At 38.8% G+C, this 26,192-nt stretch overlaps 2 protein-coding genes across 4 annotated transcripts; both read left to right on the forward strand.

Annotated features, from left to right (window-relative positions):
• The first annotated feature begins 5,332 nt into the window (after positions 1 to 5,332).
• On the forward strand, positions 5,333 to 18,145 carry LOC115684338 (MADS-box transcription factor 23-like). The gene is made up of 9 exons (XM_030609076.2): positions 5,333 to 5,440; positions 5,704 to 5,942; positions 10,332 to 10,410; positions 15,888 to 15,949; positions 17,119 to 17,218; positions 17,341 to 17,382; positions 17,464 to 17,547; positions 17,640 to 17,794; positions 17,879 to 18,145. Exons 2-9 carry the CDS (start codon positions 5,761 to 5,763, stop codon positions 17,892 to 17,894), a joined length of 720 nt encoding a protein of 239 aa, XP_030464936.1. The 5' UTR covers positions 5,333 to 5,440; positions 5,704 to 5,760; the 3' UTR covers positions 17,895 to 18,145.
• A 4,691-nt stretch (positions 18,146 to 22,836) lies between these two features.
• On the forward strand, positions 22,837 to 25,921 carry LOC115684339 (uncharacterized). Of its 3 annotated transcripts, XM_056303272.1 has the most exons (5): positions 22,916 to 22,963; positions 23,152 to 23,219; positions 24,303 to 24,417; positions 24,938 to 25,014; positions 25,526 to 25,921. In XM_056303272.1, the coding sequence occupies exons 3-5, from the start codon at positions 24,317 to 24,319 to the stop codon at positions 25,675 to 25,677; spliced, it is 330 nt and encodes a 109-aa protein (XP_056159247.1). In that variant the 5' UTR covers positions 22,916 to 22,963; positions 23,152 to 23,219; positions 24,303 to 24,316; the 3' UTR covers positions 25,678 to 25,921. The 3 variants fall into 3 exon arrangements, with proteins under 3 accessions (XP_030464937.1, XP_056159247.1, XP_056159248.1); XM_030609077.1 differs by lacking the exon at positions 23,152 to 23,219 and having other exon boundaries at positions 22,837 to 22,963; positions 24,305 to 24,417; XM_056303273.1 differs by lacking the exons at positions 22,916 to 22,963; positions 23,152 to 23,219 and having other exon boundaries at positions 24,302 to 24,421.
• The last annotated feature ends 271 nt before the right edge of the window (positions 25,922 to 26,192 follow it).

Below are 26,192 nucleotides of genomic sequence, written 5' to 3' on the forward strand. Positions count from 1 at the left end.
GGGAAAAAAAATCTACCCACTACATTGAGACTTAGTAAACCAAGACTAGTTGGACAAAAAAAAAAAAAAAACAAGACTAATCGGTAACCTTATGGAAGAAAAGCCGGGTAAGTCATACAAATAAAGGTTCATAAATTCATATAAAAATTAATAATTTTAAAGCATTTGTAAGAACTACAAATAAATGTTAATAAACAATAAAGTTGATAAATTAAAAAAGAAAATAAATAGACGTCAGCAAGTAGCTCAAAATTTGAGTTAATAATCCAAAACTAATTGGTAATTTAATTGAAAAAAAGTTGATAAATTACCAAATAAAGATTGGTTAATTCATATAAAAGTTAGTATATTTAAGGCGTGGATTATTAAGACAAATGAAAGTTGGTAAAAGATAAGAAAAGTGGGTAATTTACATACACTAAAAAAGAGTTGGAAATTCCATTAAATGGGAGGTGTGTTACCATAAAGTTATCTGAAATCACATAATTTGTAACTTTTTTACTAACATATCTTTTATTATTATCAACGTTTTCAGAAATTTACCAACAAAGAAAAAAAAATCCGCTTTCTTGAATCGTCCTCATTAGAATTGGATAAATAATGTATCTTTCGCAAGCTTCTTCCAACAATCAAAGACTTTTCCCTCAAATCTAGCTACCATTTGCTTCAAAAATTCTTTCACGAGTTAAGAACTGCCAAATTCACTTGAAACTAACGTCCAGCTGCAATTTCTCTAATTCAATTGGGCGAGTAAGCTACCAAATATTTAATAAAGGTAGAAGTTATCCTACGTCTCTCAAAAACAAATTTGAGGTGGGTGAGCCTTCTCAATCAAACTCCAACTCTTCATTATGTTAAGAATATCTTGTTTCAGACTAGCTAATTGCTTCGTCCTACCAAACGAAAGCGAGCGCATCGCAATGACGAAGGGTCGTTTTTACCTACAAATCATTGTCTTTACTTACGAATGATGTTGTAAACATTCTTCAATCTGATCACAATGTGACTTTAGGCATCACAAATGGGCTATTCTCTCTCTATGGGAAGTGTGATTCTGCTATTCGTGCTACATTCCTAAAAGTCTGCCTCTGAAAAAAACACTCTGACCGATTCGATGTAAACTTCCTCAAAAAGGAGTATTCAAGCAACCTTCGGGTTAGTCAATTACTCATCAATCACTTCATCTTATGTGAGACTTGAGCAGTTAGAGATTTCAATGCGAACGATATAATTTTTTTTATATTATATAGAAAGTGGTTACATCATCTCAGGCTGATATTTGGTCATCCGAATTTAGACTACATTTGGTCATCCGAATTTAGATTCGAATAGGATAAAATAAAATAGGTTTGAAATCCTCCACGTATCCCTAGATTGTAGAAATATCATATTATATGTTTGGTGTAACCCATGATAGGATTTGGAATATTTGAAAAGCCTAAGATAAAATTGAAAATCTTTGAAAATCCTTCTCATTTGAAAATCTTTAAAAATCTTTGAAAATCACATCTCTAACTTTGCTCCTCATGTACATGAGACGCAAACCCTTTCGACCACGTCTCTAGGAAGTCGACCTCGGGAGCATGATGTCTCTCAAGCGACGCGAGTTCACGTAATTTTGGGACGGCCTCACAGTGTGAGGCACTTCCTACGGGTCAGACAGACGGACTCCATTGCCAAAGAAAGTGGCTAAGAGAGGCGACAGCAGAGAAGGTGTGCATCGTGGGATAGCCCACGGGAGGAGGTTCTACACCACGGTGCCGTTGCAACGTTCTTGATGCATAGCAGGTGGAACTCAATGCTCGTGAGCATGGTCGCCAAGAAGCTAATGGTGTGTTGGCTGTTCTTCATCAACCAACAAGTGAACAGCTGGCTCATGAGTCATGCGTGAAAGGTCGAGCTCAACGTGAAGTACATGTGTGATTGGGGTGGAAAGGATGATCTATGAAAACCCGATGCGAGGATGTCTTTAGGCCCCTTTTCACCTCACTTGTCGGAACATGATCGCCCTTGATGAATGGCGTGGTCGGAGGTGACGGCGATCGTGTGGTGGTTGAAAGTGACAATGATCGGTAATTTTGGTGGTGGTCCTCGGGCAGGCGGTGCCGGTGAAGCAATATCCGATGTATCACTTTATGACTCTATTAAACGATAAAATATTAATTTTTTAGTTATTTTTAAAATTTAATATACAATCCGGATTTATCTCACCCTCTAGGCCTGATTTCTTATCCGGCATTTTATCCGAATGTATCCAGTCTTGAAAACGTCACCAAACACTGGATAAGATAATTTGTTTTCCTATCCAAAATCAGATCTGGCTACCATACGCAGGGTACTGAGGCATAGATCGACATCTTGACTCAGAAAATTACCTAGAAAAAGCTCAAGTTCGAGTCGATAAAAAATCTATGCGGGAACATCAAGCCTTGGTGGTGAACTTCGTCTCCCAATCTTGATTCTTGGCTAGTGGTGTGTCATTTATGATTTGGTGGTGATCGTCATCTATCTGGCATTTGTATTTGTCCATCCAAATCATTCTCCCGTACACTCTTATCTATCTGTACTTCATTCAGCATCACTCAAAACATCACTCAAAACATCACTCGCACACCTCCACAACTGCATCAATATATAATTGATCCTACTCGTATTCACAAGCTTAAACAAATGAGTTATATGGTAACTAGAAAAATATTAACTATCGACATTGCACCACTTCTCTTATTTGGAACTTTTTTTCGTCTAACACCCTTACATGTTCAACTCAACAAATTTATTGTCACACATTAAGTTAAAATCGAAGCTTTTAAAAATTGAGGACGTGGAGTGATACGTGAGCAAAGGGTACTAAGCTTATGGGCTCTGCTAGCATTACGGTCTTTGGACCACTATGAGAATAACAGTACGTTGTGAGCCACAAATTATTGAATGACTGGATCCCACAATAATTTGTAATCATTTGTTATTTATTTTTGTGGTCCAAATCATGTTGTTATTCTCGTAGTAGATTAAGGACTGTTAGTTAATCATTTCTCTAAGGGCCCGTTTGGTAACGTGCCAAATAGTGAAAATTTCTGTTCTTTTGTTTCCAGAAATAGTTTGGGAACAGAAATGCATTTGGTAAACTTTTTGTTCCCGGGCACATTTTTGCAAATATTTGTGCCGAGAAACAGTTTTGTAAGAGAAACAAGAAGTAAAAAAAAGTTGCTTCTTGTTTCTCGGCACAATTTTGAGAATCAGTTTTTTTCTTCTTTTTCTTTTTTTTCTTTTCTTCTTTTTGTGTTGCTCTTCTTGGGTTGTGGCCGGTCGCAGACGACCGGCGGCCGGCCACAGCCCAAGGCCGGCGAGGGCGTCACGGCCCTCGCCGCCGCCGGCGGAGGCGAGGGTCCCCCGCCGGCGAGGGCGAGGCCGGACCCTCGCCGCCTAGGCGAGGCGGCTCGCCGTCGGTCATGGCGAGGCTCGGCCTTGCCAGATCCGGGCGAGGCCGAGCCTCGCCGTCGCGACCCACGACGAGGTTGGCTTCGCCGTGGGTCGCGACGGCGAGGCTCGGCCTCGCCGATCCGGGCGAGGCCGACCTCGCCGTCGCGACCCACGGCGAGGTCGTCTTCGCCGTGGGTCGCGACGGGAGGCTCGGCCTCGCCGGATCTAGGCGAGGCCGAGCCTCGCCATGACCGACGGCGAGCCACCTCGCCCAGGCGGCGAGGGTCCAGCCCTCGCCCTCACCGGCAGGGGGGACCCTCGCCTTCGCCGGCGGCCGGCGAGGGCCGTGACGCCCTCGCCGGCCCTGGGCTATGGCCGGCCGCCGGCGACCGGCCATGGCCTGGGTTAAAAGAAAAAAAAATTAAACAATTCAAAATATTATTAAAATATTATTAATAAAAAGAAATTTGTGTGTAGTTACCAAACGCTTTTCTATTCCAGAAATAGAAATTTTGGACAGTTTACCAAACGCCTTCAAATGCACAGAAATTATTTCTGGGCACAGAATAAAAAAAATCATTTCTGTTCAGAAATAGTTCCCGGGCACAGAATGGTATTCATGCGCACCCTAAGCGTATTTGGAAATGTCTTTTCTCATCCTAAAATGGTGAAGTGCCCATGAAAGTAGTACCATTGACCTCTACGCCATTATTGAGTATTGACTCCACCATATAAAAAGGAGGAGAATCATTAAAAATCACATACTTGCATTTTAGGTAAATATACAAGTTACTAAAAAAAATTCTTTTCTATTACGACAAAGAGAGCACCCACTCTATCCTGCATTAATAATTCACGTCATGTCAAACTTATTAGTGCTTGACCATGTTAAACTAACCCTTTCCCCCCAACACACTCTTGACCTCTATCTGCTAACCCGAGGCCCAACATTATTGATGATACCTTTGCCTATTCAATCATCACCATGGTCAGTGCATCGCTCCAGGGCCGGTGCTCGAGCACCGGATCTCTTTCTCTATCTCTATCTTTGCCATCGGGTGTGGTCACGCGAACTCAACAGCGATGATGCCTTATCTGTCTCCCATTACATAGGAGACTCGGGCAATATTGAGCCCATCAAGGAGATGGTGGAGATGGAGGCCGCCAAGGTGATCATCGGACGCGGAAATTGCATTTAAGCTTATGATGTAAGTGGAAGAGAATATTCTCACGAGTAATCAAAATTGGAGGATGAAAAAAAGGATTGCATTAGTGGTCTCGCTCTCAAGATAATTTCTTTTCTCCCCTTTCGGCCGAACCCCCGAGCCAATTTCAATTCTTAAAACATTTATATAATGAATATTTTAAGTGAAAAGAATATTGTCCCAAACAATGTCAATCAAGCGATAAGTGTGCAAATCTTGTTGTCAAGCGGTACCCTTCTTCTGAAAAATAAAAGTTTTTGGAAGTGCGTATATCATCACCATTGGTGAAAATTTAGTTCTATTTTTGGGGTGTACGAAATAAAAAGGGGTCGATTGTGGATAGATAACGGCGCTGTCCACATGCCCCCCAAAGAATCTCGAGCCAAACTGTACGAGAGTACGAGGTTTGCACTCCTGTCTTTTCCCTCGAGTACAAACCTAGCCGTACTCTCCTTGCTTGACTGACATCTGTCCTCATCTGATCTGCCTCTCATCTTCGAAGGCTTACTGGGCAGTGGTCAGTGACAGATGAGCGTCTTGGGAAGGAGAGTATTGGTTAAGGTCGTACTCGCGAGAGTGTGCATCCATTGGAGTGGTAGAGACCTAATCTTTAATGTCTTGGGTAATAGAGCTGACCCTTCCTTGGGTGAAGAGAATCTGCTCCCCCTCTTTCTTTCTTTTTTCCCTTCAAATACGAGGTTTCACTTGCCTTTGACAGGAAAAAGAACATGAGTTCCTTTCTTATCAGAAACGCCATCCAGAGAAACACTCAGCCTTGTTTCTGCAGTCCATTCGGTCATGGCTTACAGCAAGTAGGATTCTCGTCTTTCTTCTTCTTCTTCTTCTTGCTATGCTCCTCTCTCTCTCTCTCTCTCTCTCTCTCTCTCTCTCTCTCTCACTATTTCACACTTATGTGATATGGATTGTTTTTGTATATTTTCTTTTTAATTGATATGCAATATTCTTGAGCGAGAATCATGACTTTCATTCCTCTTGTTCTAGTGGCGAAATAAGTGAGGTTTCTTGATGCGTGGTTTCATGAGAGATTGGTGATTTGATTGGAGCTTAATCGTAGATCTGACGGATAAAGAGGGCGAGAAACCCTAGGTTTTGAAGGCAAAGGTGGTGAGAGATGGGAAGAGGAAAGATTACGATGAGGAGAATCGACGACTCCACGAGCAGGCAAGTCACATTCTCGAAGAGAAGAAAAGGGCTGCTCAAGAAGGCGAGTGAGCTTTCCATACTTTGCGATGCCGAGGTGGGGGTCATCATCTTCTCTGGCATCGGAAAGCTTTACGATTTCGCGAGCTCTAGGTTAGATCTCTTCCTCATCTTTCTTCCCTCAAAGTCAAATCTCTTCTATGCTATGCACAATGCTTGTCATTGACTAGTTTCTACTGGCTTCAGTTCTTTTTCAACATCATATTGGGTTTTGATCTCTTGAGTTTTTGGCAATGGTGATCCGAAAATATTTTAGTGATAACAACATGTGTTGATGTGCATAAGTATCAGCCAAAGTTGGAGGAACCTCTGATGTCATGATCCTTGTATTGCTCACTTCTCCATTTACATATGCATGCTTCTCGCATATATTGTCTGAGAGGAGGGCGATGTTTCTTTTTTTCCTAATTCAATTTTGTACTTTTTTTTCTCTTTATTTGGGTTTATATTCATTTGTTTGTTTTGCTGATTTGATACAATAGACCTATAATTGTCTTAGTATCTCCATTTTGGCAGCTCTCATTAGGTCTTAAGAAGCAATCATAGATGTGGGCTAGAAATTGTTTAGGGAAAAATTGGCTCCTTTCAAAATGACTATAATCAAAATTTCAAAGATACAAATTCTTCGAGATTAATTTCTTGCAAAGATAACCAAGATATATTAAAAGTACATGCTTGAAATGGATCCTCACCAAAACATGAATATATATTGACAACAAATTATGTAAATGACTACACTGACAATATATATAACACCGACTCTGTTTCTGTTCTCTTTGAATATCTCTAGACTAAGTCTAAATAGAGACTCTCTTGGAAGTTGAAACCCTAAAATTCTCCAGATTGAAAGCATGATACTCCCTCAATTATACAAGAATCCATACTCTGTATAAAACCAAGTTCAATCTTCAGTTTGGTGTCCGCCCCGGAGAATTCACATTTGACTCTAATGATTTGCTAAATCAGGTTAATATAGTATATAGGTAATAAGAAAACCCCTCCACGATGCAATGCTTCCACAAGTAAAATGAAGTACGTTAAAAAGCAAATCAACATTGACAGTAACTTTAACTCCATATATGGTAAAAGTGGCAGTGAAAACTGTTTAGTAGTTATGCACATATTCATCTAACATTGATCTCATGATGTCAGTGCCAGCGTTATCACAAGTGAAAATTGCCATGAACAGAAGAAATTCAATGCACAAAACATCCAATACCAAGCAAATTCAAAAGGCTATGACAAACTCGTCAGTGTCATTTCCAAAACAACTTCACAGATTCACATGTTGTTAGTGTTTTGTGCTATCAATCGTTGTTGGATAATATATAAGTCATAGGATCCGATCCGAAGACTAAGATACGTCATAACAAAACTTTTATAGATAAATATAGAAGATAAATTGAGTCCATAATAATAGATTCAATAGATATATCAATATAAAAGTGGGTAAATTTCGCGTGTAATTGCGTTAAGTGGCTTGACCATATGCTAGCTTTACCCATTAATTTTTTTCTTTGGTTGTTTAGTTTGGCCTTTTGTATGAAATTAGGATATATGAATTGACGAAACTTTCATTCATAATTTTATGGACTTAGGTTCCAAAAGATTGTAACAATTTAAAGAGCTTCGGATGAGTAGAAATTGGTTTTACATTTTTCCCCTTTAAGAGAGTAAGAGTATCTCCTGTATGAGATAGAAATTATGTATGCGTGATTCATGGAAAAATGTCTAAATACCGTAATAAGATAAGATTATCTTTGGATAAGTAGATTTTACTAGTTTCAAATCGAATATGTACTATGAACATATGAGAATAGAAATATAGATGGTTGTACCATGTGTTAGATGTCAATAATCATCATTTTCGATGAATAAATCCTATGGGAAATAAATAAAAATTAATTCCGTTGCACCGAAACAGAAATGCATCTAGAAACGTGCTATACAAGCACAACGTAAACTTTCTATGGACTACGTTAAATAAGGCCGTAAACTCTATTATAGGAAGTTTTTGAACAAACTAAAAAGAAAAAGTAAAGTAAAAGACATAATACATGGGAGAAGATAATCCGGCGTTAGATCGGCCATTTTCATATATTGAAAATGTTTATTTGATTTTTATATGAAGAAAGATTACAAAACTAGGTTTTCTTTCATGAAAGCATAGCCTTAAAGGGTAAGGCAATCTAGTGCTGAAAGGGTAAAAAATGTGAGTAAAATATCTTTTTGATCGAGGGAGTTTACTTGTGGGATCGATAGATTTGATGCAATCTCAAAAAATATGATATATTTCGATAAATTCGAAAGGTGGGGATAAGTTTGAAAAAAGAAATGAAGGTAGGGACTTGTTTTGCAATTTACATTGCCATCGACTAATCTAAAAACTCAGACTAAAGGTGTGGTTCAATATTCAAATCCAAGGAAGTTGCACCTATGCATAAGCTAGATATGCCTTAAATATCGAAGCATGGAAATTGACAATCGGAGAGGAAAATAAAGGGTTGTCGAAAATTACATCTGATGATAGTCTGTCATATACAATTAGCATTTTTCATATTCTGGGATTTAGAGAAAAACTAAAGAGAAATTGACTCAAAAGACCTATTTATGCGAGATTGTGGACATAAGACAATCTCAACCCTCAATTACAAATAATAACGAGCCTATGATCCTAACAAATTAAGAAAAGATTGAACGAGAAAAAAGACACTTAGGTTGCGTTTGATGGTCCGGATTTGATTATAATCCTGCATCAAATGGGCCAAAAAAATTAAGCTCGATGGTGAAAGTTTAAAAAAAAAATCCAAATGCTTTCACTTGTAGGTTTCCCTAGCCATTTCACCAAAAATCTCTATGAGAGTTGTCTAACTCACTCCTTCAACATTTAACACATCTTCAACGGCGTCTGTAAGATTCTTCAGCAGTTGACTAACTTGATCTTCAACTGCAGCAACCTTTCTGTCAATCCCCTCAAAACCATGGTAGTCAGAAACATTATAGTTAGGCTAATCTGTAACCTGAATAGTACCTCTTCGATATAAGTAAGGTTTTCTTCGACACTTGAGAAGGTTCGAACTTCGTGGACTTGAATCCGTCGTGATCACCCTTAGGAAACCTCTCACGCTTCAAATGAACATGTACCGAGTCTCCCTCCTGAAATTCCTTCATCCAATACGTTCTATTGTTAGCCTTCAGTTCTGCTATTACCTCCTCATAAAAACCCTTTGAATATGTTCTGCAAAAGCCTTATCATCATCGTTTGTTCTAGCCTCTTTGTGAAAATGGAACAAGAACAAGCAAATGTTGCGGATTCGACCTACATATATGCCCCAAATGGGGTCTTCTTCACGCTTCCATTCACTTATTTTTAGGCAAAGTACGCCTGAGAAATGCCAAAATCCCAACTCCTCATCTTCCCAGTAAGATATTTTGTCATGTCACCGGAGCTTCTGTTAACCATTTCTGTCTAACCATATTTTTAAAGATGAGAAAGTCCAACAATGGCCTCACAACTTCTGAAAAGGAAAAACTAACGGCGTCCGTTGCATCAGATGACTTCGAACAGGGAATGAAGCATGCCATTTTGTTAACAACCAATCCACTGCAACAAGAATGAGACACATACCATTCGTTGGCTATGGAAGTCCTAAGTTGAAATTATCCTTATCAAATGAATCAAAGGTTCTTCTGGTGTTGCTGAATGCAGGTATTAACCTTTGTTCTTTGAGTTCCCCTTGCCAATCTGAGAAGACAAATACACTCACCAATTTTCTCAGGTCTTGGTACATTCTCGGTTGAAATGACAATCGGCCGTCAGTTTCTTGGTCTTATCCCTGTTAAAATGTCCTCCTAAGATTCTCAAACAATCTGTTCATATAAAGAACATTCTGGACTGCATAGCTGATTATTTTCAAATAGATGACCACCATGCAACCGGAAGCCAAAACTTCCACACTTGCTGCTTCTTGTGGCAATTAGGATCAATGTAATACTCAATTTTTAGCTGTTCAAAGCTCATAACACTAATGCTCAACATACTTAACAATAGGGGTAGCTCAACACGTCTGTTCATACATTAGATTCTCCCGATTTGAAATTCTATGAAACGTTAAATTAATCCAAAAATGGACTCCACTTTGCATGTTTGCCAGTAATCTTCTTCTTGAAATTTAAATATCCAAAAAAGTCGTACGATGACCTGAGATGATGGATCTCAATGGGTACAACCAGAGGGAAAATCCGCTAGGTCTCACACACTTCAATGGTGATTTGAGTAGTAACGGTATCAACTTTCAGTGGATATTTCAAAGGTTGACGAGGATTTGGGGTTGACATTAGGGCACTTACGCATTTGCACCATGCAGATGTACCTTAACTTGTTTGTTCATTCAATTTACAATTCTGGAAGTAATACCACGTATAGTACTATAACAATGAAAAATAGTAGTCAATCTCTATCAATAAACTTCAATTTCGCAGTATGCAGTCAGTGCTAGAACGTTACGAGGAGTTAAGGGGGGAAGGCCACCAACTACTTAATCCAGCTTCAGAAATCAAGGCAAGAATCTGAAACGACTACCTCTTTTTGCTACAAAATTTGCACAGAAACTTGAGATGTCTTTCGCTTTTAAAAAACTCATTTTACACTAAAATGGCATCAGCATCCTGTGAAATCTTGGTCATTCCATTAATATTTGCGTATCCTAGCTGTAAAACTGCACCTGCATAATACTCCACTTCACCGTCAAAATGTTTCTCTTTATCATTTGAGCTAGCAAAACATGCATGAACAATACAGTAACTAATGTGAACATGCTTTAGCACTAGAATTAAAGATTAGCTGCATACAAAACTTTGCCTATCCCAGAAAGTGGCAACAGAGATTTTGCGAGATTCAGTTCAAAATAAAACTTTTCTTCTAAGAACGTAGTAACTAATGTAGCTGAAAAATGGCACTTGCCGCAAGGATTGGAGATATGACAGTCCAGGTCCTAAAACTAGTTCCACACAATCTAAACATATTGTTGTTGTTTAAATTGGGTTAACCACAGTATACTACCAAGTAACATCTCAATCTGCTTTTGCTGTTTACATAAGTTTTTCACCGTATTAATATTTATTTTAATGGTGATGATCAGAATTTTTTTAACCCTAGTCCTTTTTAATAAACATAGAGTCTGATTGTTTGAGTGGAAGAGGGAATTCGATTAACTCACTTGAAAGTCATTATTCAAGCTAAGAAACTTCACACAGGATTCTTCATCAACCAATTCATGCATAATGGTGACAAGTCCATAATTCAAGGCTTCGAGACTTAATGTCTAACCAAAGCCTCGAAGCATAGATGACGGACAAGAAAATTACACAAAAGATAGACTGCAAGAGCAGTGTAGCAGGGGTTATCATAGAATGTGGAAGACCCTTTCCTTTGAAGTCTAGTAATGGAAGACTTCAATGGATTAAGCGAGGGAAGCCAATGTGTATCGATTGGCCAATTAGCTGTCAATAGTTGTATAGACGGTGATTTATACTCCATCAAGCAAATATGCTATGTGACAATGAGAGAACCAGCGGCTAAGTCTTTAGGAGATGGAAACAAGCCTTTGCTTTATGTTCGAAAGTAAAGTTCCCATTGACTAAAGAGGGACTGGCTAATGAAAGAAGCTCCTCCTTTGATGTAATCCAAGTGTAACTTGTCGCTCAAACAAGATCTCTCATGGGATGTAAGTCTAGCGTTTTCCTCAAATAAGCAGCTTCTCATGAACAAAGGAAGGATATTTGGGAGAAAGTCATTATATGTAACCTTACAATTCAAAGCTCTTCATTCTTGAGAAAGGCTGCCATTATATGAAGTTCCCAAAAATTGTCAGCTAAATCCTGTGCGCATATTCAGATGCAAAGCACAGAATGACACCTACAAGAACAACCAAGGAAGTGGGCAAGGTAACTTTTTGGGAAATGGCATCAAAGCTACAAAGAACCTCTCTGACAGAGGAACTCCTCATTAAGAACCTCTGATTTTAACTAATATGGGCTTAATAATATCCAAATCATTCTCAATATTATTAACTTGATAAATCCAGGTGAAGTTTCCAAAGTTTTACAAGCTTACTAGATCACTCTATTGACCAACTAGGTATGTAACAAAGGAAAAGATTTACATAACAGAGGTATGACATAACATCAATGACAATGGAAGTTGCTTTTAAATACATAAATGGGCAACAATGACCTGCTTCTCTAATTTGACCAAATGTACAAAGCATCAGCACCTCAAAGTCGTACGAAAGATGAGTGAGAGGGAAAGGTTCTGGCAACTAACCGCCTTACCACCCAAAGATGTATCACTCACTTTTTAGATTATCCCACTTGCAACTGGCTAAGTAGCGCTAATGTCCTTGCCTTTGCATTTGCAGAGTCAAGTCAGAAGTTCAGAAAAAGTATGGCAAAGATGCAAAGAAGCCTCTTGTGCCTCAACAAGTTGAAGGGATAAGCAAAATTTGACTGAAGAATGGTTCTCTTTTACCTGGCATCAAGGAGAAACAAAATTCTTTGGGTTCAAGCAATCATCTGGAAACAGGGAATTCATGAAGATTCAGAGAAAATGTTGCTCATGATCCCAGGTTTGAGAATATCAATACTCTCAATCAATGAGCTAAAGAGACTAAAGTAAAGAAATGCTAACCCACCTTATCATCTATCCTTTCCTACAATCAAATTATGCGTGCATAAAACTAATGCAAACGTAAGTGAGAGGATTATCGGGTCATTGTGCAGTAGCTGAAGCAATCATTCTATTGCAATTGCAATTCAACTGGGGTCATTAAGTGCCAAGGACATATTAGTAGCAATAGCATATATAAAAGGGGTAATGACTGCGCATGTACGTGAACTTTTGCCTATTTTACGATCAAGTACCTAAATCTTTTAACGTTTAATCAAATACCTCAACTTCTCAAATGTGGATCAATGTGAGGCCTTTGTTAAAATTGCAGACAGAAAATACCAAATTGGACACTAATGCTGGCAAATAGCCATTAATTGTCTGCATTGGCATATGATGTTGGCCTCTTCAAATGATATCATGTCAACAGTCATTGAATTGCCAAGATCGTCCAAGTCAATACTCTCTCTCCTCATCACTCAACACCTAAATGGAAGTGGCATAATTGAGCAGATACCAATTGGGCTTAAGTTTTGCTAAGTAAACGAGCCACGTCAGTAAAATTACAAGAGACGACCATTTAATAAAAGGAGGTCTCAGATCGACTCACATTTGAAAAGTTGAGGTACTTGATTCAACAAAAAAAATAACATTTAGGTACTCGGTTGTGAAACAGACAAAAGTTCAAATACTAGTGTTGTCATTCCTTTGTAAAAGTGGAGAACTAGCAACAACAATGTCAAAAACTAGGTCTTCTCCCACTAAGTGTGGTCGGCTTTGTTTCATCTGTCATTGTGCACTCTCTTGACCTGAGTCTTATGTAAGGTTTAAGTACTCTAACTTTCTCCTTATTGTTTCTCCCATGTCCTTACGGGTTTTCTCTTGCTGTTATTAAACTACATATCCATCATGTACTCACATCTTCTTGCTGGAGGATCAGAAGACCATTGTTTCACATTTCCAGATAACCTTGAATGAGCTCTCCTCATTTTACCTTTGATTGAGGTCATACCCAACTTCCTCCAAATATATTCATCTCTATCTCTATACTATCAATTAGACCTTTGAGCATGTGGTACAAATGTTGGCACAGGAATTGGACCTTGAGCTGTAATGCCTTGATTTTAGCCAACCCCATAGGCCACTACCTAAGTACTTGTTTTGGGAGCTTGATCCGTGTGGACCGGACTAGCTCGTTATAAAATGGTATCAAGCAACGCACTAGCAGGAAGTGTGTGAACTAAGGAGCATGTAAGACAGTGCTACGCCATAAGAGCCACCTCTGGATACTGTTTGGAACAAAGTATTACATGGTAGGAGTCGCCTCTTAAACCTACAAGGCACCTGTAGAATCCTACATTATTATTGTGGTGTTTGGTTAAAGAGCCGACATTGAGAAGGACATCAGTGTCATAAACTAGGAAGTTTGTGATGCTCTGATCTCACGTCTGATGGAAGAGGACTTATTGCTTGATTCTTAAGGACATGAGCCACCTCCAACGGCCACCTTTTTAATAATCCTTTTGGGGGCTTGGGTTTGGACCACATGGGGACCGGATTAGGTCACTACATGAACCGTGCTATGACGTGTTGGGACATGCTTAAGAGGAAGGCGTTGCTGCTAGAGCATGTTCTGCAAGTCTAAGGACATGAGATTGGCAAGCAGACAGGTTGTCAAGATTGAAGCATGGCATGGGCAATGACTCATTGGTACAAAAGAGAAGGCTGTGCTACCTTACTCATGGGCGGGCAGGGATGTGCTTGACAGAGTAAAGCATGGGTATGAGGGCAGCAAGCCGATGGTGCACAAGTCCCCTTGTCAGGATAATTAAATATGAGAAAACGCCTTGGTGTGAAAGCTTAAGCTTTTAAAGCAATTGGCAGTAGTCCTACAAAATCTCACGTGATATTAGAGTTGTAGGTCCCAAGTTATCTTTCCAAGCTCCATTTGCCTCCCTAATTATATATGTCCACACTTAGTACTAGCAAAAAGACCAGACTAAGCGTGAGGGGAGTGTTAGAATAATTAATTATTAAACCACACCTTCATCTAAAAGCTTAAGCTTTTAAAACAGTTGGCAATGGTCCCACAAAATCTCACACCCTTAATGCATGGACTATTTGTAACAATTCGGCAGGAACTACATGAGCCAAATCCTTGAAAGAGTTACTCAAATTGGTTGTGACCACAAGGGTAGGCTGCTAATTATGTATCAGTGCAATCTCTCTCTCACTCTGTCTACGACCTATGGTCTTACAATCTCATCCCCCTCGTGTAGCAATAATGCCAATATCATTGTCACCCATAGAGTTCAACCCATTAAGCCCAAAACCATATAAAAAATATATGATAAATCCTGCACTTTGGCCGATGCATTACTTTGATATCCTTTGTTACAACCTGGCCCAAACCACGTGAGCTAAGCCCCAACAAAAGGAGAACTCAAGGTGGCGGTGACCTTTCGGAGTTGGCGGCTACGTATATATCGAGCACTCAACATCCCTCTCCTACTCTATGCGGGACTTGGGGTGTTTAAGTGTTGGGGAAGGCCATGTGCACTCCAAAAGGGTTGTGAGCCGGCAACTATGGGCTGTCTCGCGGTTGGTTGAGCAAGGCACATGTTGCCTCATTTGAGATGATGCATAATCCTGTGCATGAGCTAATTCAAAAACAGAGTGATTAGACTCATGAGCTGGTGGACCGGTTCATGAGTGCATTTCTACGAACAAAATCCATGTGGACGAGCGCAGTGCAAGTGCACTCGCAGGTTGCACCAGCAAGGTTCATGTGCATAGAACTATGAAACATTGTAAAGTTTGAGCTTTTAAATATTTGATTGTGTGACACTATTAACAGGTTTTTGAAACATTGCAACACATATTATAATCTACAACATGATCAACAGCTAGTCTATTCCAACTATTATTTGCATGGTTGCACATTTTTCCAGTTTACTTGCTTTGGGAACCCTACTTTCTACGAATGCTTCACTGATCAAACAACAAATTCAATCGGTTGAAACTATTATAGTTAATTTAATCAGCACTCAAAGAAGTAAAGTCACTTCTGTATGCTTACATAATACTTCACCACCTCTAATAGAATTCCCAAAACATGTACTTTTGAGTAAAAAATCCAGAAAGCATCCATTAGAAAAAGATCATATGCAGGTTCTTACCTTATAAACCCTGCCTGCAATTGTACTAGTCTACTCAGTCTTAGGATTATCCGTTCCATCAGTCCTATCAGTCATTATCGCCATTGAAATCCATGTAACACTTTGAGAACTTTCCCATTGTAAAACATGCACCACACTAATGCCTTCCCATTCATAAACTTTTCTGTCATTCTACTTCTCTGATGTTCCCAGCATTGCCAAAGAGAGGTCGCAAGCTTAAGACAACAGCTGCAGCACCTGCAAGAGCGCCACAGGTACAGTACTTTTCCACTTGGTCATGAGTTTTTGGAGAAATGTACATGAATGAAGTAGATGTGGACTTCCAAAAGGATTGAGGAGTCTTCCAATTATATCACTAAATGATACTTAGCATGCTTACCTGAATTAAAATTTCTGTTCCAACTGTTAGCATCTGTTAAAATTATCATCTTGTAGATTGAGGAATATCAAGAATCCATTTACAAAGTACAAATTGCCATGGTGTCAAAGATTCATATAATTAACTCCACTTAGTGCAAAAAGTTGTCCGTTGTTTGTAATGTACAGCCAAAGGTTTAACCCCATGTGATGTCTAGTCAAGGAAAATACATGCACAACTTATCCATGTCCGAGGAGAGAACAAGATATATATGTCCTCTTCTCAATATATGCACTGAGAATATTTGTGTTGAGCAGATGAAACCTACAGTAGATAGTGCAACACAGTAATTACTTCATAATCAAAGAAGACAACAACTTCTCTTATAATCATTTAGCATAATCACTCAGCCAAGCATATTCTATCTACATGATATGTAAATGATTCAAGAGAGCTACTAATGTCCTGGCAGAAGTGGCATAAAGTATTATTTGTTGCGACCAAATAGATCTTCTTAGTCCATGAAGAACGTGTTTGTGGATTAGGCCCAACAAGTATTTTATTGGCAGAGGGGACAATGAATTCAGGAATACATTTTGAAACTATCACATTAGGGGTATACTTCTAGTTATTTTGGATGAGCTGCTAGGACAAAGAAATCCAGAAACTATCACATTTGGGGTATACTTTCTCGGTTATTTTGGCTGAGCTGCCAGCAAAAAGAAATCCAGAAGGCTTCCTTGAGTTTGTACTATCTTGGGAAGCTACACTGTGTCCAAGACTTTAAAATAGACTAATTTCGTTGATATAATCAGTAAAGTCCTTTCAGAATTGCTAAAGCAACTCGTCATGACAACTTCTAGATTTGAAAATGAGGCAAATTATACATTAGAAGAATGTACATTCACTTAACTAAATAATTGGAAAGAGTGCGGGATGCCTCTTGATATGATATGCTATCAGAATGTCAAGTATCTAGAGACATATGATCTTCAAAATGTAGCAGGAAATTGATAAGCTCTCGAGTCGAAGCATGATATTTTCTCTTCAATCTGACTCACACAGGCAGTTGATGGGAGAACAACTCTCTGGCCTCAATGTCAAAGATCTGCAAAATCTAGAAAACCGACTGGAGATGAGCCTAAAGGGCATCCGTGCCAAAAAGGTAATAGCTGAATGTCTGCCTCAAACTGTCAAACATTGTTTCTGTATTACCACCAAATCCAGGAAAAGACACCACTATCTAAATATATGCGAGGAATAATTCTGGTAATTCTTTCTCTGCAGGAGCAAATTTTCTCTGGCGAGATAAAAGAGCTGAACCTAAAGGTTTTCACAAACCTGGCGACTTCATTCCAATAATATGGTTATCAACTATCAAGTGACTCACATAAGCTTAATTCATTACAGGGAAACGTGATGCATCAGGAAAACATGGAGCTGCATAAGAAGATAAGTCCCTTCCTTCAGGAAAATAATGCATTGAGAAAGAAGGTATTAGTTCAGATGACAAGTTTACATCTATAGAAACCACAATCAATCAATTACTCATCTTTTATTTTACTGACAAATTTCTTAATCCACAGGTTTATACAGCAAGGGATGTGAATCAAGCTAATCAATATCCTCATGAACCATCAACTACGACCATAGTACTTGACTTGTTTGCACCTTCAAACCTCCAGCTAAGCCAGCCACAGCCTCAGAGTAAAGAAGCCCCTCTAGAAGCAACCAATCTGGGGTAGATTTCCAACTCAATTATTTTGAAGAACATATTTTCAATCAAGGCCATTTCTTTCTCACAACAGATCTGACTGTGAACCAGATTGCAACTGCATTAGCACAAGTTCGGACCGTGGATGGTTATCAGCCGTATTGTGTCGAAAGCTAGCAGTCAGTTAAAAAGCTCAAGCTTCTACAAGTGTTGAGTTCTCTTCAAACAACAAACTAGTATACCCAGCAATAAGACCTCAAGATATGGTATGTCACGTCTAAAACTCAGAACCGTTGCACAAACACTTTATCTATGTAAATGAAAACATGTCAATAAATAACAAAGGCAAGACAACATGCCCAAAGGTATTCACCATCATTGGCTAAGTTGTCCTCTTTGTTCTACCGACATATGTTAAAAGGTTTGCATTGCCAAATCTACTCTAATTATAGTCCTGATCGCTGCTGTTCTTCCAAAAGTGTGACCTCTGCAGTTTCTGAGCAATTTAAAAATTTGCAATTGTAGTTCAAAATCCACACATTATGTGTACGAGAATGGGTCAGAAAGGATGGACCTCTCTATTGCTATGTGACATACAAACACAAAGAATGAAGAGATTCGGAAAGAAGAGCACGTATCGGAAAGTTCGTTCAGCTTCCTTTTGTGACAAAATGTACACTACTTCCATAGATCAATTTGCAACCATATGTACACAACCGAGCAGCCTCGCACAGCCAAGAAGCAAATAAGAAAAACTGCTTCAAATTGAAAATTCAAGCCAGTATAACAATTCTGAGTATACCTTGTGTCGTAATGCACTGGATAGGATGAAACATAGTATGCAGACAAGAAGATACACCAAATAAGCATAGTATCTAATCACACATGAAGTCACAGGCAGATGGGTCAATCAATTGAGCTACCCCTGAATCTGGCTGAAGTCGTGCAACATGTGTACGGCTCATTCCATGTCAATTACAAATACATCCAGCTCTTTCAAAGCCATATGACATACAGAGCAAGTATGTGACCATCCGCATGAACTTCACTTTTTATGTCCTGATTGGATTGACTCCATCATTCCTTACCCTTTTAGGGGTCTTCATCTAAATTACCATTTGACATGAAGAACGACACTACAGACAAATCATCAATTGGGATGATTAGGAATTCATTTTTCATGCCGTTACATTTCCTAATATGAAGTCATAGCTGGCCTAGCCCGCGAATTATTCCTTTCCTTCAGTGATCCCACCATGTTAACACAGCTACATCTTCGGGATATCTGAACGACTTCTTTGCGAACTAAGATGGCAAGACCCAATACATTTTTTTTTCCACTAGTTTCGGCCACATTAAAGCAAGGAATTCTTGTGGGAGAAAAAGAGGGTGATGGGTTATCAGAGAGAGAGCTAACCATCACAGCAAATCAGCAACTCGATCAGCCTCTGTGCACAGTCTACACAGCAGAACTATGAAGCAACCCCTGCTAGCTGCCCAACAGCAGCCTCGGCGGAGATGTTCTACTGATGACGAGAGAAACGGTCGAGATAACGAGAGACGAATTTGATGGACTTACACTTGAGCGACGCTCGCGAGCTCACACAGAACAATGACGCATGTAACCTTCGTCTTCCATGAAAATCGATTCGCCCTTTTCCCTCCATGAAGTAGTTCAAGATCACTTACGAAAGGCTCGACCATTTTTTTTTGGACCAGAACTGGGTTACAGGATGCGGAGTAAAGCACGGTTCGGTCCGAGGAAATTGAACACGAGTGACGTAAGTTTCGTAAAATGTCCACTCTTTTTTTCTGACTTAAATTTTCTATTCAGGGGTGATCAATTCTCGATCCAATCCGATTCTAAAGTAGAATCGGGTGGTCTGATCCAATGAAATTGATCACTCTTTTTTTCACACTACTTGATGCCATATCTTCGTATTTCCTATTACGTTTTTTAGAAAAATATCTGAGTAAAAGAATCTTAACAATGTGCTCATATATCTTTTACGATAAATAAAAATTAAAAAACGGATTTATAAATTGCAAATCGAAAACAATAAACTAAATCCATCAATCATTGAAAGATAAGGATTATTTTGCAATCATGAATGATCAAACATCAGTAATGATCCTCAAATTAAAAGGACGAACCAAAAAACGTACGTCACTTAGGGTTTAGTTCACATTTTACTAATTTTTTGAAGAAAAAAAAAATTGTATGTAGTTTGTCTAGTTACTGACCGGACACCGGTTCTACTTTTAGGAACAGGGAACCAGATCGACACTCTCGGGAACCGGATCCAATCGGCCGGTTCGGTCCGGTCCGAGCGGTTCCTGGTTTGGGTGATCTATTTTCCACATCCCTAGTCACATCGAAGTAAAATCGATCATTTGAGTGTTATTTTCGGCAAATCGTCTTACATGATTTTTTACTTAACTTTTCATTGCCATGTAGATTTTTTTACTTTTTTTTTACAATTTAGAATTTTTTATTTTTCTTTTCCTTTTTTTTCTTTGCTTTTTTTTTTTGTATTGACCATCCTCGCCGGCCATGAAGGGCTCATCCAAACTATGTGAGGGCCACCTCACCATCGGTCGGTGGGGCGCAAAGGCCCTATGCGAGGCCATCGACTGCCGCAAGTGAGGGCCTTCACAACCGCAAGCAAGGGCCACCTTGCCCGCGGTCAAGGAGGCCGCAAATGCCTATGCCAGTGACCAGTGGGGACGTGAAAGCCTTGCCTAGGGCAATGGCAGCCTCGCTGGATCTGGGCAAGGGTCGCCTTGCCCATGGCTGGCAAGGTCATGAAGGCCCCAGCCCAAATATGGCGAGGGCCTTCGCGTGACCATTTGCAACTGCCGAGGCCACTATGGCCATGCCAGATTTGGGCTAGGGATTTCACGGCCCCACCAGCCGCGGGCAAGGTGACCCTTGCCCGGTCTGGGTGAGACCTCGGTGACCCTCGCTGGTAAAATAAAAAAAACAAAACAAAAGAAAATAAAAATAATAATATTAAATCAAAAAAATTTAAAAATTATCTATGTCAGCGCCGGCGAAGCCATGAGGACGACTATCATCTACATCGGGTTTTTCGGTGAGGTAAATCGTCAATGGCACTTAAGTAAACAAAAAAACGTTATGGCACTCAAGTAAGCGTTATACGAAGTCGTGACACACTTGCTGTTCTTATCCACTCAATCCCAATATATTGTAGTAACTAGTAACAATGAGATGAGAATGGTTTCAAATGGCGGACAGGTATGGAATGAACCGTAAAAAACCCCATAAAGTTTGAGACAGGCTTGAAATTTTACGATACCTGGCTTGATATACTATAATGATTAAAATGACCTTATTTCTTTTAAAAACTTTAGGCTATGGGATAAGTGTGCTAGAAATTCTAAAACTTGTCACGAAAGTGTGAGCAAGTCCTAAAATTTTCAAATAGTGCAATCAAGTTCTAAAACTTATCACGAAATCAAAATTAAGTCCTAAAATTTTCAAAATCTTAAAACTTGTCAATTTAGTACAATTAACTCCTTCCATTAATTTTATCCAACTTGACAAACAAAAAATATTAATAATTTTTAGGATTTGATTGCACTAACTTGATAAGTTTTAGGACTTGATTGCATCAATTTGACAAGTTTTAATATTTGATTACACTTTTTGAAAGTTTTAAGACTTAATTGCACTTTCGTGATAAGTTTTAGGATTTCCAATGCACTTATCTCATAAGTTATTTAGCATATGTACATTATTATCGTAATCCTTTTAAGTTTAGGACGTCTTTTACATTCACTAAATACTTAAATTTACTTATGTAATTTTGTCGATCTCTAAAGATAATATCGAATTTTTTCAGTGACAACCACCGTCGTGAGATCTCATTTTAGGATTGTTCAATTTTGGATTTTTGAGATTGTTGGTCTTGAAGCTTTTTCAGTCTTGGATGTATTTTTCTACTTTGTAGGTTTTCTAATTGAATTTCACAGTGCATGAGTTTTGGATAAATTATTGTTTTTGCAAATTTGACACAATTTATTATGTATATAATGTGATATATATGTTTACTAAAATAATAATATCGCGGGTTATGGATACCCAATAAGAACTCGATAACTTTGATGAGGCGAATTTGGGATCTTATATCAAAACCTGTTATGAGTTTGGGACGAGGTCAGTTGTCTCAAACCCATCATGCATACACATGAAAATGCTTTCTATTCATTGAGGATTACTGTATCCCGTTCATGTTTTTAAAAAAAAAAAAATTTAAGACACACATTTGATATTTGTTAAAGTAAAATACTCAAAATCTTATACACAAATTGTCATATATCTTTCATGAATTTTAAATTTGTATGACATTTTGATACTTTCAACTAAAAATAGGACAAACAAACGCACTTAGAGTATTGGTGCACCGGATCATACACTAAATCATGTACTTATTTCACATATTTTCATTAGTCAATTTACGACGGAATATGCCTATTATTATTCATCTTATTATTTATGTATAAACATGATACTCTCTTAATATCTCATTACATAAGCAGAGAGATTAGCATAATCCCATTATTAAATATTTATAATATTTTCCATAAGTTTGTCATTTAGATGGTTATATTTGTATTTATGTAATTATTTTTTTGGTTAATATCACGAAAAACCCAAAACTGTTATACCTGTAATAAATTTATCCCAAACTAATTTTTTACCACAAAAAATCACAAATTAATACACTTGTTATAAAATTAATTTTTGTTAGTTTTCGTTAAATTGGATTAATACCACGAAAAATCCTAAACTGATACACATGTAACAAATGGAGGGTAAATCGTACACTCATCAACTGTCACATGTTATCCAACTCAGCAAATTATCATATGTGTACCGGTGTGGGCCTTTTTGTGGTTAAAAAATTTATTTTGGATAAATTTATCACGGATGAACTGGTTTGGGATTATTCGTGATATTAACTGTTTTTTTTTCTCATATATTATGCAAATTGATGTAATTTCCATCTATATGCCGTATGGTATAAATTTTGTCCAAATCATAAAAACCCCTTGTCCTATTTCCGTCACGCGCTCCACGCCCTCACTTCCCCCTCCCTCGCGCGGCCACCGCCACGGTGGTCTCCCCAGCTCGCCGCCGTCCGCCGTCGTCGATCGTCCGTCGCTCTTCAGGTCGCTCCCCGTCTCTACACGTCTCCGTGTCCCTCTCTCTTTTGCACAGTTTAGTTCCTTGGCCCTCTCGAGCATTGCCGTTTAGCTCCGCGGGAGGGTCTTATCTCTCGGCGAAATCGCCGTTCGTTTGCGAAAGTTTGTATTTTTTTCTTCGTTCATGCGGCTGACTACTCGAATCTTGGTCGTAGTAGGATTGTTAGCGAAGTGGGTAGGTGGGAATTCGTGAAAAAATCGACTGTGCTGACTCAATTTGTGAAGGGGATCCTCTCACGCTCCTCTGCGTTTTTCCTTCTGTTCGTGTGTGTGGTCTAAAAGCTGAATGAGGAACGAGTTACATGTTGCGTTTTCTGTTTATTCGAATCTTGGTCTTTTTATTGAAGATTTTTATCTTTATATTTGGAAAAAAGAATTCGAGACCCATTTCATGTTGAATGATAAACGCCACTCCAACTCGTGACAAATTTCTGGGTGCGTTTGTTTCTCGGAAAAATTCAAGATTTCCGAAAAGTAATTGGATATATGGCTTAGAAAAATTGGTGAACGGAAAGTTTTTCATTATCGATAACTATTTATGCCTAACTATTTTCGTAGATGATGGAAAAAAATTTCGTTTATTTATTTCCGTAAGCAATACGGATGATCATTTTTTCGGAAAATGTTTTCCAAATCTTGAGCTTTCCGTGAAACAAATGTACCATCTGTCTCTCTCTCTCTCTCTCTCTCTCTCTCTCTCCATATTGATTTGTTAGTGTCCTGATTTTTCGTCAAATAAGTAGGCCATTTACTAGGAAAGATCAGGCCAGAGTGAGGCGGCAGTTGTCACCGAGACTGAGATCAAAAGATTGGGAGAGGATGAGTGGGATGAGTGTGGTGTGCAGCAGGTGAGCCGTGTGGAAGGGAGATAAGTGAGTGCTTTGATTGCTGAGCAGGTCAAGTGCGGCGAGTTGTGTCTTTCTGATAAGTTGACTGTGGTCTTGTGAGTTAAGTTTTACTGAAGAGTGAGTAAAACAAATCGGTCGTTGTAATTGAGTCTGTTGCTGAATTCAAGCTCGGCAGCTTATGTTTATTGACTTTTGGAGGATATTAACTGTGGTAGAAAATATTTCTTCGAAGAATTGCTGTTCTGAGGAAAGTAGTATTTCTCTTCGGGGTCATAGTAGATGAATCTTTATATGAAGATAATCTCCTATCTGTAAATTATGAAATCTCTCTCTCTCTCTCTCTCTCTCTCTCTCTCTCTCTCTCTCTCTCTCTCTCTCTCTCTCTCTCTCTCTGTGGCATGTCTCTGAGCAGGGTTAGTGATATTTTTTATCAACTTTTTGGAATATCTTGCTTGTGCAGTAGTTGTTACTAATGGAACACGCATCCTTTGGAGATCAACGGAATGCCACATTTTCTCTTGCTGAGGAGGATCATACACTTGCAAATGCCCTCAGATTTACCTCGAATCAAGAGTCAGTACTACATTACTGTACTTGGTGCTATTTGTCAGATCTTTACATAGTAGGATCATCTATCCATTAATCGTTTTGGTCAATATCAACATGCAAGTGTTAAACATCAGGAGCAGGGATGTTATTAAGCAGTAAACTTACTAAAAGGAAGAATTTTAATTGGGTAGTTTATTTGGTTTTGAGTTTTGACCTATCATTATCACATCCTCAATGTTCTTTTTTCTGTCAAAATGAAGGTTATTTCCTACCTTTTCTTTTCATTGGGTAGAACCTGTGAATAATGCCTTAGTTACTCATCTTGTTCGTTAGGAGTAATATAACTGGAAAAATGTTATGTAACCTACTAACTGGAACATTTCTGTTATAATTTCCCTTTTCTCCACGGTGTAGAATTTAGTTGGATCTTTTAGTAGACTTCAGTCTTGTTGATTTTTTTCTATTCTTACTAATTTGCAGCTTGCCTGTTTTTGGTAAGTTTAGATTCCATATAGTTTTAATGCGCGTTGTGTCTATTCTGCAGTCCACGGGTTATATTTTGTGGTTACAGCATTCCTCATCCTTCGGAAGCCCGGGTTAATGTTAGAGTTCAAACGACAGGTATTTTATGCTATGTCAAGCCTAAGAGATGTGATGTAGTTGTAATGCCTTGCTTTGCTTCTAAACATCATATTATAGTGTGAAATTGTCGTTGGTTTTGTTACCTTTTTATGGATTGGTAGACCAGGAAATAAGGATAAAGTGTTGCCGGATTTTGTCAAAAAATGGTTGATGAGCTCATGGAATCCGCACAGCACTTAATGGAATCTTGAATACATGTTGCCATACCCAGTACTGTTTAAGTCATTCAAAATTTGACCAACTCTCTGTTTTAACTTAGCACCTTAATGCCATGAAACTTCTTCCACAGAAGATTGGAGAGGATTGCCCTGACAAGTAGAGGCCTCCCTTTCCCAGGCATTAGGCCTAGCTTTTGTTTCTCGCATTCATCTTCCCCCACCTTGTGTAACCAATGGAGCTGTTGGTCATTTAGCATTTCTTCTCGGGTGATCTCCAGGGTGGCTTTTCATGTACTCTACTCTGTTTGAATCTTTAACGTGGTGTTTCTCAGATGATCCAGCAAGAGATGTATTGAAAGATGCGTGCCAAGGTCTAATGCTGATGTGTCAACACATAAGGGGCACATTTGAGAAAGCTGTCAATGATTTTAGAACGAAAAATCCTCCTGATAATCATCCTTCCCAGGACATGGACTCAGATTAATGGTGAAATTCTTGTAGCAGCTTTTGATTTATTAGGCATCCTCATTCTCTTTTTGCTCGACTCTTTCAAAGGATGGCCTCTATCAAGTTCTTGTCTGCAGAAAATGTTGCACTGATTTTTTTAAGTGAACTGTTTGTGAGTATTTGGGAAGGCAATGGGCATCATTATATCGATCATATGTACTCAGTGTCAATGGCAGAATTGAAGACGAGGATATCCATGTCGGGGTCATATTTCTTCTCTATATAGTTTCTTGGGAACACAAATCATTGTTTTCTGCGTACTGTTCGTTTCTTGCTTCTGCTCATTCTTTTATGATATTTCCATCGAGGAACACCTCAAGAATACGCATGTAGGGCATGCCAAAGGGCTCATACTAGCTTCCATGTAACCAGTTCTCTGTCAACATGCATTGGTCCTTAATCTCTGGCCAAATTCTGTCTCATTTTACAAAATTGATAATCAATGCAGTAGAATCTCTTTATATATTCTTCTCGTTTCTACTTCATTTTACT

Source organism: Syzygium oleosum, unplaced genomic scaffold (assembly GCF_021117445.2).
Source record: "Syzygium oleosum isolate NSW1041296 unplaced genomic scaffold, Sole_v2.1 Sole_v2.27, whole genome shotgun sequence".
In the NCBI taxonomy this organism is placed as follows: Eukaryota; Viridiplantae; Streptophyta; class Magnoliopsida; order Myrtales; family Myrtaceae; genus Syzygium; species Syzygium oleosum.